The sequence below is a fragment of the Neopsephotus bourkii genome, unplaced genomic scaffold (genome assembly GCF_033783945.1).
Source record: "Neopsephotus bourkii isolate Nb327-2 ecotype Australia unplaced genomic scaffold, CSIRO-AGI_Nbou_v1 NB_1183, whole genome shotgun sequence".
NCBI classification, from domain to species: domain Eukaryota; kingdom Metazoa; phylum Chordata; class Aves; order Psittaciformes; family Psittacidae; genus Neopsephotus; species Neopsephotus bourkii.
Window position 1 is genome coordinate 3545532 of NW_026901668.1, and position 16351 is coordinate 3561882.

The following is a 16351-nucleotide window of genomic DNA, read 5'->3' on the forward strand; positions in this document are numbered from 1 at the left end:
ATGAAGGATTGTCCCTGCCTTTCCCAGCACCACCTCTTGGCTTTAAAGCCCTGTTTGTAGGTTATGTTGCATCACTGTCTCACATGTGGCTGTGGCAGGAAGAAGTTTCATGTCCATCATTGATGTGAATAGGGCCCTTCTTGCTGGGACATTTGTGTTTTCCTCACCTTTTTTTATGGCTGCCAGTGTGTGATGGGCAGCTCTCCAGAAATACGGATATGCACCACTAGAAAGGTCATTTTCCATGAGATATGGCCAGACCCATGAGCACTGCTGCAAGATGTGGGGTTATGGGAAATTTCATCCTTTTCTTTCTGTTTTGCAGGGCAGGGACTTCTAGTCTGAAGCAGAGGGTGAAAAGAGCTGCGCTGTCTCTGAATCCATCATGGAACAGGTTAGATCCAAATGTGACTTGTGTCAATGGTTCTCTTGTGCATTTGTTCCAGGATACCTCAAAGGGTGCAAGTCCTGAAGTGATGGCTCATGTCCTTACCTTCAGTGTTCCTGCAGGAGCCCTGACACTGCTCTGAATACAGACAAGTGGATGGAACCACTTAGTTTGCAAGCTGCATCCTTGAGAGCAGCCTGATGCTCCTCCTTTAAACTGTAGGCTGGAAATATAGTTATTTAAGAGACTACAGTGTTTATGATAAAGATATAAACTACTAAAACTAATAAATTAATAGACACATCACCGATCAATTTATTGCATTCTTGTGCAATATTAAACAATTATGAAGTTACTATTTATCACACTTAAATTTTAATTACATTGAACTGCTATTGAAATGTTTATCGTGCTCCCCACCCCACCTAGTGTTAGGATACAACTGTAATGCTCCTTGCTTTGCTCTCCTACAAGCCTTTTGAGCACGAACCTGGTGACTAGTCCAGTGGCTTGTTCAGGGGGATTGCCACTGGTGAGCTTGGGTCACCATATGAGCTTCACTAGTGTATGTAAGCGTCCATGCTCAGATCATGGAAGATGTCTCTTCTGTGGATCTTTGATCATATGCCGTATTTTCCATTTGCTTCTATTTCTGGACTTTTTGTTGTCTTTGCTCCTCCTTTTCTCTGCCCAGTCTCCTCTCAACTAAACAACCCATCCTCAATTACTTTTTATGTGTTTGTCCCAGTTTTGCTGCTGTTGCCTAGGCAGTATAGGTCCTGGGTGGTACTCATATGGTTATGTAGCTAGAGGTGGCCTTGCAAGGTTCCGCTCCCCAGAAGGTACCTAAAACTCCTTTTCAATTATCAAGCTCATCCTGACTGCATGTTTATCACCCTCTGCAGTTGGCAAGACAAACCATTTTACTTTACCCCTGATTCTCCTCCCTAGTTATATTTAAGCCTAAGCATTTCCTTATCTTATAGGCAGACATTCTGCATACCAGAGTAAGGATTCTTTTTTTTCCTCTCCCTTTTTTTGCTGTGCTTACACAACATCCCGCTCTTAGGTGTTTAAAGTTATTAGACAGTTGCCTGGTTGTGTACAGAGGCTTTAGTTGACTGTGAGCTCCTGTGTTCCGCTGAGACCTCTTGCTCACATCAGTCTGCCTCAAGGACCTCCTCAAGCTAACTAATTTGGGCACTCTGCTGCTGTGCTTGAAGGCAGTGAGGTGTGTGGCTGCAGGGGCAGCATGTGCCTGTACTGGGGAGGGGATGTGCCAGGGTAGGTTCTACCAGACCTCAGTGATCTGCCATCTCACCGTCACTACTCATGTGAGCAATTGTTTGGCTCTCTACAGGGAAGTGAACGGTTTTACTGTGGAGCTAGTTGAGATCCCTTTGAAGAGGTAGAAGAAATGTGAACCTTGAGGTTTTTTTCAGCCTTATGCTATCTGTTATCTCTGTTTTCCACCCTGTTACTGCTGTGCTCTGATTACATTTAAATGGGGAGCTGCTGGCTTGGTTATGCACAGGAAGTAGAGTGCCCAATTATCAAAGGCAGGGGTGAAAACATTCCAAACACAGATGTCTGAACAGGGAGAAGTGGGTGGCTAGGGCTGAGTACACATCTGCTTCAAAAGAGGTACTCTGATCAGGGAGTCTGTCGTTGCCACAGCTGCAGATCTGAGGAGGAAGCGAGTTGACTTTTCCAGCACTTGTTTGTAAGAGCAGAGCTATCCATCATTCACCATCAGGCAGTTCTGTGTGGGTGCACGTTCGGGAGCTGGTATGCATTTGCTGATGTCCTGTGGGCTCCCTGGCTAATGCTGCTCAGGATGCCCAAAGGAGGCCAGAGAAATGTGTTCAGGGCTGGAAAATGGACTATGTGTAGACATTTTGAGCAGGACTTTTCCTAGGCATGGGCATAACAGTGGGTTTTTTTTTCTTCTGTTGAAGATCAATGGATCTGTCCAGATGGAGCATACACTGCTGTACACCTTCCTGGAGGTATCCCCTGACTGTAAGTTCAGGGAGCAACTGCATTCCCTGCAGAAAGAGTGGTTTCAATGGCAATGTGACTACTCCTATGATGATGCAGAACTTCAGACTGATGGCAATCAGAGCGGGCAAATGCGGAACGGTGAGCCAGGTGAGAGCTCTCTCCTCCATCCTGCATGATCTCTGAAGGTGGTGGTGGCCTTTACCTTTTTCCCATCTTTGGAGGAGTGATGTTTTCCTCATAGAGGAACTTCACAGTGTGGCAGTTGGTGGTGGTGGTGTTGGCTGGGAGTCTAACGCTTTAGATAAGACAGCCTAGTGCTTAACATTTTATATCCACATGCATTTCTAGAGCACGCATCACCCTGGGATTTGGCTGTAGCACATCAGACAGTGCCACAAAGCTGGTACTAGTGATAGCTGTCCTCAAGGAGCATGATATTAAGCAGTTAGGCCTCACGCTGCTCCTTGGACAATATCAGTATTAGAGCTAGGATTTTGGAACAACTTTTGTCTGGTAGTGGGTGAGTCCCTTTCTGCTGTACCAGTGTGGTACAAACTGATGCCTAAATTGTTTCTGGTACCGATCCTGCTTCACTAGTGATCTGCAGGATTACTGTTGCCCCCTGCCCACGATATGTCAGCTGGCACATTGACCTCAGCCTTAAGCAGGGTGAGGAGAAAGTGCTAGAGTAAATAGTCCTCCCTCACAGATCCGCATAGGTCTTGTGCCATAGGTCTCAATGGGGAACTCTGCCTAAAGGAAATGGGACAAAGAGTAATGGCTTTTAAATAAAGGAGGATAGATTCAGATTAGATATAAGGAAGAAATATTTTATGGTGAGGGTGATGAAACACTGACACAGGTTGCCCAGAGAGGTGGTGGGAAACATTCAAGATCAGGTTGGATGGGGCTTTGAGCACTCAAATCTAGTTGAAGAGATACATCCCTGCTGACTGCAGGGTGAGGTTGGACTTGATGACTTTTAAAGGTCACTTGCAACCCAAACTATTTTATGAGATGGTGTTTAAAGAGGCAGTAGTTACTTGGGAAAAAGCATGTGGTCTTTTCGCTCTCTGGGCAGGGTGGTGGCTGTACCTGTCGTGTGCAGACTGTGGTTGGAGATGTTCTAACCTCTCCTGTGGTGTTTTGGGGGCAGGGTGAGGCTGCACTCCACCTAAACTACAGATAAAAACCTGTTTGCACACTGTCTCTGGTAACCAAGTCAAGTGCACACAAGCGAGTTACAGGGTGTATACCTGTTGTGAATGCACTATGATGGGGGGGGGAGGAGGTTGTAGTGGAGGTGGGCAAAAAGTTGACCTGCGCTGAACCTTGTCTGACTGCGGCCTGTGAGCTAAATCCTGCTGTATGTGTTGGCAGTGTTTGACCCTCGGGTGCATGACGAAGTTGTCCGGCTCATTGCTGCTCAGCTCGCTGAGGCTGGAGACAAGTTTGATAAAGAAATCAAAGCAAGAGTAGTAAATGATCTAGTGCAGCACTTTCTGAATGAGAATCTCTCTCGAGAGGTGAGTGAAAAGCAGCCTGGCTAGCAGTTCCCCTTTTAGATGTGCATCCTTCCTGCTGTGACATAAAGAATTTGCAAGCTTGTTGCTTCAGTCTTTGCTAGTTTGCTGGGGCAGTTATTGCCATCTTTAAATTCAGCCCAAACATTTAACCTTTGAAGCTTTGCTAGGGGTGACACTGCATCCTGTGGCAGCTGTGACCCCACAAATCAGGTTCTTTGGGCTCATTTCCTTTCTGCAGATGGTGAAATAGAGGTAGTTGTGGAAGAGAATTGACTTTCAGAGGTATTTTGTCCTCATTTTTGTTGGCCCAATGGCTTATCTTTTAAAAATCAACCATCTGGTTAAGGCTTCAGTATTTGTCCTTAAAGGTTTGTGACTTTGGCGCTGAGTCCCTCATGTTTGCTGCTCATTACGTGGGTAGAATTTGAGCAGTTTCAGTGCCAGAAGCTTGGTTTGTGCTTCTCTGTGAACACTGGAAGGGCAGCAAATATTGAGACCCTCTTCTAGTGCCATAACTGTTTAGCTCAGGGGCTGTCAGTGTTGGGAGCAGCAGTGGGCTTTGGCCTGGGAGGGTGACCTGCTAAGGTGGCAGCTCCACTCTGATGCAGTTGCTCTTCCACTAACAGATGTGATATAGTCCCTGGCCCAGCATCTTATGTGGCTCACTGCTCTGCAAGGGAAGTTGCTTGAGGTCCCTTGTCTTAGACATCCCTCTATTATTTTTAAAGATTGGGTCCACAACTGGATCAAGAGTCACAACTTGTTTCTGCAGAGTTATTTGGCACCTTCAAGATAACTCTGGCTTTCTTGCTTTTATGGCTTTCTCTGCCTGTCATGAGGTTTCCTATGCTTTACAAGTTAATGCTGTGTTTGAATTGAGGGTCCACCTTCTTGCTGAAAAGGCAGGTTTGAATGACTTAAAACAATCTTCTGTGTGTGGTTTTGGTTTGGGATTTGTTTTCGTGTGTGTGCACTGTGAGTGTTTTGTACTAGGGTTTATCACCTGCACAGACTGATTACAGCACAGTCTGACCATTCCCCACTCCTGCTGTCTTGTTCTCCACCCAGCTAAGTTTCAGGCCCTCAAATATGCTGTCTGACCTTTCAGTCTTTGATAAGGCTGACACAAACTGAACTTCTGACAAGGTGGACCTTGCTTTTCCACATGAGTAGTGTAGTTAGCTGTGTGCATAAGCGTACTGTCCCTATGGGAAACTGATCTAGAGGAAGGCAGTGTTTGTTGCATGCTTGGACACCTTCTCTAGCTCCTCCCTGTGTGAAGGCTTTTCTGTGAAACTTGCATCGCCTTCCTGCCAATCCCCATTGTAGCTTGTACCACTAATCTTCACTGGTGAAGGTTGGTTACCCTTTCGCAGGAGCCCCAGGATTCCTGTGCCACTTCAGCTCTTGGCAGACTGGGTACAAACCCTGGGGAGGAGGGGGGCTGCTGCACCCAGAGTGTGTAAGGTGCTATCCAGGTTTTCCAGTGGTATGTGTGTTGTGTCCGTTTCTTTTTGTCTTGGGTCAGAGATGGTCATCCTTATTGCAGTCCAGGATGTGTGACAGGCAGGTGGCTGTGCCTGGGAGGAAGGGGAGCAGCATCCTGTGGGGTGCCGGAACAAACACATTAGTTACCAGCACAGTGTTGGCAGGCTCACTGAGACCCTTTTCTCCCTTCCTTCCATGCAGGAGATAACCCGGCTCATGTCGGAGGCAGTGGAAGGACTTGCACAAGCCATCCCCTCAGACATGGAGCAGGAGAAAGCCATGTTGGTGCTAGCAATGGTCTTAACTAAAAAAATCGCCAATACAATGCCCTCCCTTCTGCATCGTGTCTTCAACACCACTGTGAACTACATCAGCCAGCAGTTTCACAACTACATTGCCAGAATGGTGAGTGCTGGGAATGGCAGTCCCTGTGTGCCGGAGGGGGAATGCTTGAGGGGGTCATGTCACAGTTCCTGTTTGCCCCACTCACAGTAGCAGAGGGGCAGAGAAAAGATGTGATGGCTCTTCTCCTCCCTGCAGTCTCTTCAGGGAGCTATGCCCTTCAGACTCAGGTTAATCATGCCTGCAGGGAAGGAAAGCCTGACCACAAACATGGTGGCTGCATTTCCCAAATGTCTTGGGCCTGAGGTCTGTACTTTTGGCCTCCCTAGAGCTTGGCACAAGCGCATGGGGAAGTGAATTGCCCCTGAGAAAGAGCACCAACAAAGGAACACTGGCAAGTGGCAGCTCCCTTCTGGTTCTCTGTTGGAGCCACAGCTTAAGTGGGAGGTTGGACAGCCAGCAGTCCAGCCAGGATGGGGGCTAGGGCATTTGGAGCCAGGTTCAGTAACTACCCTATCAGGGGAAGGGAGAAGGCATGTGCATGAAGACATACTAAGACTATACGGTACTTGAAAGCAGTCAGGGCTGTGATCCTGCCACCCTGGGGAGCAGTGGTGACCCAGCTGTGGGGTGCTGCAGGTCTGTGGGACACTCCTGCGCTGCAGCCTTGCTGCAGTGTTGGCAGCAACCTGCAGAGGGGCCCAGCTCACCCTGTGTCATGAGACCAGGGAGCTGCCTGCTACAGGTCTTTGCCAAGTGCAGTGCCACATGAGGTGTCACTGAGCACTGTCCTCAGCTTAGTTCAAGGGTGCTGAGGTATCACAGGGACCAGTCACTAGTGTCATGCTGGCCCTCATGCTGGGTCAGCTGTCCACCACTCCAATGTAGTTGCATCAGGAGGGGAACAGAGGCAGTCACCAGGGACTGTTCCCCCCGGGGACTGATAGCCCCATTAGCACTGGAAGGGGGTCTGAGGGGTGGTGGCAGAGGTGAGCACGGTTGGTGGTGCTGGGGACTTGCAGGAGCTGCGTGGCTCCTCAGGTGGGTGGCTGGGCACAGGATGGCTCTCCAGCTACTGTGCTGTTAACACTGATTCTGTTCTGGCTTCCCCTAGATGCGCGAGTGAGCTCTCCAGCCCTCCATGTGGAGAATGTGCATTCCTGAAGACTTTTTACTTCTCTTCATGTATGCCAATCACTTTCTGCTCTTACATAAGATACAGCTGTGAAAGGAAAGGCAGAGCTTCAGTAGGTAGGCTTTTGTAGAGTAGCACAGCACTGATGGTAGCGCCAGCTCTGCCGTGCCTGTAAGGAGTAGTGCTTGCCCTCTCTCATCTTAAAATAGGGTGTTTTCTTTTATTTCTTAGCAGTAGCAGACTTCATGCAGACCCTGGCTTCTGCCTCTAGAGGAAATGCTGTGGGCACAGAGCCTGCCCTCTCAGTAGTTTGTTTTCTAATCAGCTGTGGCATTTTCCTTAGTTGTTCTCTTCCCACCCCTGCTCCTGGTGCTGCAGCTGAGCCAAGAGTGTTAACTGCTCCCAGGAAGGCCTCAGGCTGTAGAATGGGTGATTGATCAGTGCAGGCCATGGAGGGGGTCTGGCTCAGTGAGGACCTGGCAGCAAGAGGGAACAACCCTAAAGGAGGTGTTGGGCCAGGGAAGGCTGAAGTAAAGGTACTTCTGTATCAATCACCATAAACCTATGCTTGCTTGAAAATCAAATGAGAAACTAAAGGGCAGGGGTAGGTACAGGGCAAATTCTGCTGGGGAATGCAATCTGGATATGCTTGAGGAAAGATGTTTAGCTTTAGCAGATCCTGCTATAACCAGAAGGTATCAGCCTTGGGTCAGGAAGAATCAGTGGCATCTCTTATGAATTGCAGTCACATCTCAGGTTCAACAAACTTGGGCTCAGGTTGTTTGATACGTACCTGTCATCACACACACACGGTGGCAAAGGCTTCACCTGTGATCCAGCTGCCTCAAAGTTTGTAATGTTGTAAATATTTTGTAGGGGTTTTAAGTTAAATAAAATTGTCAGTTCTCATGGCAGTACAGCTCTTCATTTCAGTTTCCACCTGGATTTATTTTCGGTGGTGCTAGTCTTTTGTGCAAGTACTCATGGCATTTCTCTCATTTACTGCTGCTTATGGTAGAACTCGGCTTCTGGCCTTGTGTTAAGTAAAACCACAGTTTTTCTTCCTTTTGGTGCCTGCACAGGAGCAGGGAGGGGGGGAAGAAAAGCACAGAAGTAGTTTACACATGGTTTTTGAAAACTGTACCATTTATTAAAGTGCAACTGGGGGGCATGGTCTTACAGCAGTGTCCCATTAGCAGAGGGGAAAAAAATGCACATACCCCTTCACTTAAACTGAATGTAGAGCAATGAAGCTGGAAATAACTATTAAAGGTGGAAACACTTTTATTAACCAAATGGCACAAGAAGCTTTAGCCAGTTTTCCCCAAGAGGGCTGCACTTGCATATAAAGAGGAACAATATGACCAGTTCCTTGGATAATGGGTGACTTGAGGATCAGTCAGGGTCTCTCCCCCCCAGACAGGCCTCTCCAACATAGAATCTGACATCCCTGCAAGTCCATGACTGTGCTTACACCCAGAAGCCTAGTAGAAGATAGATAGCCCCTAACATGCATGCTTCAGAGTCAGCCCCATTAGTCTTTGCTACTTAATGAAGCAAGTGGCATAGTTTTGGTCTGAGTGGGTTTTAGCTTTACACTCAAATAAAAGCTTGTACTGTAAATTAAAAATGGGGACAGGCCCCCTAAATGTATAGCAGTGCGATGCATCTTCTGCAGCTTGTTCTGTCCAAACCAATAGTGCTCCTTCCCCGCCCTGCAGATACTGCAGGGATCAGAAGCAGCTTCCACTGGGAGCTAACTGTAGCTCCCTAACTTCTACAGTGTAACCATAGGCCTCTTTCTTGGAGGAAGCCAGGCAGCCTTCCTAAGAGACCAAGAGAGGGTCAGCTCCAAGTAGGAAAAAAGTGATGGTGATTTAACTTAAGGAGGTGGACCTGGGCCATGTGGTGGTGTGGTTCCCCTGGGCTCACCCTGTCCAGCCTGGGGCTGTTCCCATACCCCAGCTGAGCACACCAGTCAGGGAGGTCACTTCAGCAGTCACACACATGCTGAGTGCTGCTGCCCAAAGCCAGCCCTGCAGCCTCTGCCCTATATGGACCCAAGAGTCAAGGAGTGGTGGCTTAAATCTTATACCACCACCACCATCCCCCTTCATTTTAATGGCAATAGAGAGCTTGCACTTTGAAGCACAGGTTATGTACATGGAGTCAAAGCAATACTGTTCTCATAGCTTTCCCAGTGCTCAAATTAAGCAGACTAAGCCAAATTAAAGTCGTGCACAGCTGCTGCCTTCACTAGGCACAGGAGATAATGTGTCACCTCTCCATATTTCACTGGGAACCACTTTATCCTGTTGTGCAGCCTACTGGAGTAGACGCTACTACTGTTGTATGTGTCTGCTTGTGGTGTGGAGTAGACACATACAGGTGACTTGGCCTGCGGCACGTTTCATGCCTGACATGAGACATGCTGAAGACCTGGCACAGCAGTTGGGCTGTGGTCACCCCACAGCAGCAGAATCAAGTAGCTCTGTAGCATGAGCTTGCTCTGGTCAGTGAGTGAGAGATGATGCTGCCAGAAGCACTTCTAGGTTTTGTGCCAGAATAGCAAGATCTCCTCACTAGGGCTGTACTAGTGCTGCCATACTGCTGGAGCTGAAATTAAATGTCGGGAAGGGTTATAACTCCAGCTTACTTTGTTTACTCTAAGCCTTAAACTGAAAACAAGAACAAACTTAAGAACCTCAGTATGTCCAGTACTAATGAAATTTTACATTGGTGGCCATTAGAAAGCATTGCTTAGTGTAAAATACAGTCTAAAGCATTAACCTCGCTGCAGTCAGAGCCATGTGGAAAGGAAGGACCTAGGATTCTGGCAGCAGAACTTGCCCTGGGAAGGAGCACTTGCAATGACAGCTTTCATCAGCCCTTGAACCCAGCCCCAGCCATGATGAGAACTCAGACTCTCACAAGCAGCAGGGCTGGAGTCTTGTAGTAGTAACTTGCTCTCCAGAAGGCAGGTTAGGAAAGAAACAGCCAACTGCAACCACCACAACAAGAGGCACTTCATCTCCAACCAGACTTTAAACTGGTGTCCAACCCAGGTGCACAGACTGCTGCATTGCTGGCACGGGGCTAGGAGATGGTGACTCCCAGCAGAACCCACAGAAGGCTGCGGCAGAAGTGGTTCTGTCTTGGCTCTGGCCTGGTCCGTTGGGCCAGAGTTAGTGTTTTAGAGCTAAGTTACCATCAGCATTTTTCAGCAACCAAACTGCCACCCTGAGAACTCCTACTTGGTGTCCACCCTGCCCAAAGGGAACCGAAATGTGATGTTTCCAAGCTGCCACTCTGTGTGCCCAGCAGCATTCCTGTTTTGCTGTAGCTGAGCAAGTTGGCACTCCTGTGCCAACTACAGCCCTGCAGCATGGAGCTGCTGCTGCTCAGGGAATTTAGATGGCAGGAGTCCACCCTGGGCTCTGTGCCTGCAGCTTGGGCTGTTGTGCAACAGGATTCTAGGTTTAAGCCTTTGCTCCCATCTTGCTGTTCAGGGACACTTGCTGAGGGCAGCCCTTGCCCAGCTCCCAGCAGCAGCACCCAAATGAGCACAGCTTAGAGATAAGCACAACTGAATTTAAGTGGCACCATCTCTTGAAAGCCTTCTCCTTGGCAGCTCCTTGTTTAGCACTGCAGTTCCTTAAGTATTTACCACTTTTTTCATAGATCCGGTCCTCTGCTGTTTTAGCATCTCAGCTTTAGGGTGTGCTGCAGACAGGGACAAAGTGAAGAAAGAATGGGTCTAAGGTAGATATTTCGTTAAGGTACAGGCCACTCAAGGACAGATATTGAGGCACTTTTGGGAAGGGGGTAAGCAACACAAGTGAGAGTAATTCTATATGCCCTTTCATAAGTGTAAGTGTAGAGCTACTGCCTTTCCTCTTCAGCTGCAAGGGGGCCACTGAAGAGAAGCTGTTTCACACAGCTTGGGGTAATTAGATCCTGCAGTTTAGGATTACTTCAGTATACTTGAAGATGGGGGGAAAGAAGAAAAACCCTTCCTTTCTCTAATCCACACCTATAACAGAGCAAGCAGCCTGGCACTCAAGTCTGTAAGAACACTGTCACCTCAGGTTTTGTGACTTCCACAGGGCCTGTCCCAGCTCTGACCGCAGGGATCCAAATTCAGTAGAATTCAAGTCCATAACTGAGCTCTTTTTGTCAATGGAGTGTTCCCAGAGGAAAGAGACAGAAACTTTATCATGTGTAACCCTGTGGTTTGTGGAAGGGAGGAAGAAGAGGGTACGAATTCTTGCTGACTTGTCAAATCTACAAGACCCTAAAACAAGAACAATATAAAGAAAGGACCAAGTAATCAAAATGCGCAGTGCAGCCGATACTCCACTAAATCTAGTGGCAGGCTTTTGCACCACCAAGAAAACATGTAACAGAACAAAGGAATTTACCTTCCTTACTGCTGCTGCCACCTTCTCTTCCTGTGTGTAGAAGAATGTACTTTTCATTTAATGCCCTGCTGGACACCCTATGCCAACAAAGTAGGGATGTCTTCTCTACCCGGTGTGGATTTATCCTCCTCAGTCCTGTCCCCATCTCCCACACTCCTACTGAAAACCGTGCAGAGAGAAGGGCTAAAACACCATCATTCCTGCTCCCCCTCGGTCTGTACACAAGTTGTCTGTTGTGGCCACAAAATCCATCTCTGCTTCAGCACGTGCATGGGTACTTCTGTGTAATCTACTACATGGCTACACGTGGGGGATGTCCCAAGGGCAGGTGCAGCATCTTCTGTAAGGAGAGGCTGAGTAGGTTGGGTCAAGAACAGCCCTTCTCCCAACACCACGAGCAAAGCATCAGGAGAGGGGCAGCCTACCCAGGCTGTGTCAGCTGTAGATATGCACTGTTGGGACATGTGAAATGGAGCAAACCTGTAAACACTGTGCCTGTACGTGACAAAAGGAACATAAAGACACCGCTCCCTGGAAGGTCCCATGAGGGGCTGGGATGGCAGACACCAGAATCAGTGGCATGAGATGATCCCAGAGACCCATTCTGGGCATGCAGCACAGCAATAGGAATACCAGCAGGGTACCAGGAAATGGCAAAAAAGAGTCAACTCTGCTTTGCAACATGATAAAGGGTTTCTTTTTCCATTAAGGCTGACCTGATATAATTTGTATGTGGATAAAGAGCAATCAGTGCTCAACAGTGGTATTCAGAACCCCAGAGCTCCTGAGTTCAGTCCGCAGCAGCAGTACACACGCAACAAACCCTGCTCTTAATATTCAACTTCACACACACTTTGCAAAATCCAGTGAGTTTTCAAAAAATAGCCACTCTCATCAAAGCTTAAACACCAAAATTTCCACAGAATCTGCCAGGTTCTGACTTCCCAGCATCCCGGGATACAGGGGGAGATAGGAAAATACAGCAACAATATCCTAAAGTACAGAATGTGCTAAAATCCCTCCATTCTCAGCTCACTTAAGAAACAGGCTCAGTAGGAGATGTACTCTAGAGAAGGTTATGCAGAATGAAGTACCTTGTCTTTGTGCTCATGAAGAGTCAGCTTCCTGTAAGCCTGAGTCCCCTCCCTCCTACCTCAACCTGGCCGAAGCCCCAGTGCCAGCACAAGCCCTCAGAGCTGTGCTGCTGCTTTGGCCAGGAGAGCCCAGGGTCTGGCGCACAGAGCTGCAGCACGGACAGGGACAGAGAGGAGCACTTACAGGTGCATCCAACGTAACTGATGCGTATGGCAGTACTCATTTCCCTCCATGCACACTGGAAGTGGGGTGCCTGCTTTTTGCCAAAGTAATTTCCTCATCATTTGAGAACCTGTAAGTTCAGTTAATCACAGGTTCAGCATTGCAGGGAAAATCACACTGAACACAACTCAGGTCAGCTCAGGAACAGGCAGACAGAAGAGATGTTTAATGCTGTGTTGCTGAGTCACCAGAATCCATTGCCTTATGTACCTAGGATTCTGTCACAGCCAAGACCAAGTTAGGACTAAATACACTGTGCTGAACCCGGGAAGGACAGTACAGACTGCAGCATGGTACAGCAGAGCCTTTAACCTTTGAATTGCAGAGGCCTCGCTTCCACATAGTTTTGTTGTGTCTTGGCTGAACATACCCTGGTGTCACAATTCTGATCAGAATGGCACTGTGTCCAGCATGAATTCTGCACCTCTGGTAACTCATGGAGCTAATGGATTCTCAAACCAGCAAAGAGCAGCGTCCCTCCTGGGCAGCCAAAGCGCGTCCTGCACCTCTCCCCCAGGAACACCCAGATGCTCAGAGATAATACAGCTATCAAGAGGCAGCATCTTTACAGGATGGGGCTCCAGTAAATGTGAGTGGCCAAAACCGCTGTGAGCAAAGAGGTAAGAATAAGCACTGTCCCACTGGGGCTTAGGAGGAACCTGCGACGTTACGAGGAGCAGTGCTGTACCTGAGAGAAGCCGAGACAAAAGGGAGACCAGCCTCTCGCTACAGGACTCAGGTTGGCTAATGTTTGTTTGGGAGGGGGGGCTCAGGGGCACGACAAGACAGCACAGCTGCAATAGCGGTCAGTCTGAGAAGCCACAAACTCCAGGGGTTGGCAGCAGCTGGCTCTCCCCTTCCCCTGGGGATTCTCTGTTCCAGTTCCTAGAGTACGAGCGCCCCTTTCTTCAGCACCTGCAGTTCTGAAATCTGCAGAATTGTTGTTTTTTAAAAATACCCCTGTACTTTAATCACGAAAAACCAGTCCCCGCCCCAAATCTACTAAAAACTTGATTGTCCATAGCTGGAGGCTTACTGAACGACCTCACCCCATCACCCGTAAGTTACTCAAACGTCCAGTTAAACAGCAGGCAGCTCAACCTTTAGGTAACACAACTACAAAAATGGGATCGTGCTCTCTTCTCTCTTCCCCCTCCTCCTCCTCTTCCTCACGAGAGCCCCCTTACTTTTTCCTAAGCGCCAGCGCTACTCCGACTGCTACAGCTAGTATGGCCACCGCAGCAGCCCCACCATACAGCAGTATAGATTTCCCTTCCGGCAGTAGGATAGGCTTCTCCTCTGCAGCAGAGGGTTTCTCTTCCATTTCTTCCAATCGGCCCTCTTTCCCTACTATTTTTTCCCCTGGAAGCAGTATTTTCTCAGGTTCTGGTGCAGCCTTTTCTTCTGATGGGGTTAACTTTGGGGCAGGTTTACTTAGTACAGGGGTTTCAGGTTCAACAAGCTCTTCAGCCGCTTTTCCCTTTTCCTCCTGTTTTGCACGCAGCAGTGCAGAGGGATGTGCTTTTTCAGCAACAGCAATTTCAGCTGGAGGTTTTACCTCCTGTGAAGGAGCAGGGGGTTCTGGAAACACTGCCTGCACTGTCTGTGCAGCACCAGCTGCCACCACTGCCTCCTCAATCCCCTCCGGAATCTCTTCCTTCTCCACGTGAACAATATCTGAGTTGGAAGAGTTGTTCTCACTCCTCTCTTCACCCCCGCCGTTGCTGTCCAGGCTTTTGACTTCTTCAGGATCCATGGCCACTTGCTGCCAGGACTCGGGTCCCAGGGAGACCGGCAGGCTCTCTGTGTGCCAGCTCTGGCTCGCTGACAGGGACACGGGCAGGCTCTCCGACTGCCACGAGGTGGTCACCGTGGGGGACTCCGGGGGGCTCACCTGTCCCGAGTTGTCACTGGTCAGGATGTAGATGTCATTGCTGTCCTCCGCGATGAGCCCGGGGTACTCTTCCTCTTCGGATTCCAAAGTGAAGACCGTCCCCTGTGAACGAAAAGGAGGACACAGCATATGAGCGATGGCTTCAGCACTGCCTCCCCTGTCCAGGAGGGAACAGGATACCTGGAAACTCAGTGGGGCTGAAGGAAAGATGAGAGGGCTTCTCAGCAGCGGCGGCTGTCTGACCTACATGTTAGAAGAGATTATGAAACCCAGCTGGCATTGCCAGCGAATGGGACCACTTGTAAGAGCCCTGCTGGGAGCTCCTCCTCCCCTGACATTACCGCATCCCTGAGTACATCACCAAAGCATACCATGTGGGCATTATTAACCAGAGAGCAAGATACCAAAGTCTGAAACCATACTGAAACAGAACAAAGAAAGCAAACACAAGTACACGAGCCCAACTGAATAGTACTCCCTTCTCCAATTTATGCAGGTGCTCTGTACTGCCTGTTCATTTGCATCTAACAGCATTTCTTTTACATCAATTATATCACATTTCCAGTGCTACCCACAGCCTGTATTTCTACTTTGTAGTAACAAGCTGGAATCTACATTAATTCTAGTATTTTACTACAGATTTAGCTATTCTTATGGGAGTTCATTGTCCAGGACTGTCATCCTAACTTTGGCAACTTAAAACCAGCAATGAGCAGTCTCCTTCCAATGGGTTCCCATTTCAAGACACCTCCTTGGTTGTTACACAACAACTGGATCCAGTCAGTGATGTGTGTCAGGAACTCCAGGTTAAGCATACACATTCCTCACTTGCTGACCATGATCAGTGTCCAGCCTGGCCGACTGAGATGCCCCCAGTGTGAGAATGAAGACAAAGGGTGAAGCAGGGCCAGCAGCCTAAAGAGCTAGACTGATAACAGTGCCCTGCTTAGAGAACAGGACAATGCATTTCAGCTTTGGTCACTCCCAAATATCACTTAGTCCCTAATATGCAAGGAGCTCAAGGCCTACAAGTCAATGGTTTCTAATTTGGAGTAGCCATAAGGCAGCAATGCACTTTTCTGTGAGGGAAGCTGAAGAGGACTCCCCTTGTACACGGGTGTACTCTGCACAGACACACTGCAACTCCTCACTTCCCAAGGAGGAGAAAGGATCTCCAGACACGCAAAAAAACCCCAAACCACCTCAGAAGGAGTTGGCAGGCACAGGAGAGAGCCCACGCACAGCTCTCATGGGCAGTAGCTGCAGTGAGAGCAACTGAAGCAGAAGGGGACCCCCGGCAGAAGCACCAACCTGGCACTTGGGAGAGCTGTGCAACTTAGGCAGTGACACTGCAATATTTCACAGTGGAAATTATCAATCCCTGTACCAATGAACAGCGGAGACTGAGCTCAGTATGGGACTGAGGTTTCTCTGTCCACTCTCCCCAGACATCTCACCACACCATTTTGCAAAACTTGGTAAACCCATTCATGGACTTTCCTACAACAATGGAAGCTGTAGTACAGGACAGCACTGGGAACATAAGGATTTAATCGTGTTGTTTTAGCAGGGGTGGGATGTAAATCTCATTTTCAGTCCACAGAATTTTGGAAGGTATTTGTGCATGAGCAAAGGAATCATAGAATCACAGAATGGTTTGGGTTGTAAGGGATCTTAAAGATCATAAAAGGAACTTTTCTTCATCAGTTCCTTTAAATTGCTGGGCTGTGGGAAACATCATCCAGTTCAGTAACATGTTCAGAAACTCTCAAGAGAAATGATGCGCAGAGTTCCTCAGGGGAAGGGTTAAAAGCTATCAAGCCTTCAATAACTACT

The 16351-nt window shown here is 48.4% G+C and overlaps 2 protein-coding genes and 1 long non-coding RNA gene across 3 annotated transcripts in view; 1 reads left to right on the top strand and 2 right to left on the bottom strand.

Annotated features, from left to right (window-relative positions):
- The first annotated feature begins 301 nt into the window (after window positions 1–301).
- BID (BH3 interacting domain death agonist) lies at window positions 302–7340 on the top strand. Its single transcript, XM_061363988.1, has 5 exons — window positions 302–394; window positions 2347–2539; window positions 3773–3918; window positions 5608–5811; window positions 6863–7340. The coding sequence occupies exons 1-5, from the start codon at window positions 386–388 to the stop codon at window positions 6872–6874; spliced, it is 564 nt and encodes a 187-aa protein (XP_061219972.1). The 5' UTR covers window positions 302–385; the 3' UTR covers window positions 6875–7340.
- Window positions 7341–8008: 668 nt separating this feature from the next.
- LOC133218001 (uncharacterized) lies at window positions 8009–11725 on the bottom strand. Its single transcript, XR_009727025.1, has 2 exons — window positions 10471–11725; window positions 8009–10123 (listed from the first exon to the last, which is right to left on the bottom strand). It is a non-coding gene; the product is annotated as an uncharacterized LOC133218001 (long non-coding RNA).
- A 1024-nt stretch (window positions 11726–12749) lies between these two features.
- Window positions 12750–16351, bottom strand: part of BCL2L13 (BCL2 like 13) — a 40000-nt gene continuing 36398 nt past the window's right edge. The window contains exon 7 of the mRNA XM_061363971.1: window positions 12750–14617. Coding sequence (XP_061219955.1) covers window positions 13805–14617 — 813 coding nt within the window. The 3' untranslated portion in view covers window positions 12750–13804. The remainder of the gene's footprint in view (window positions 14618–16351) is intronic.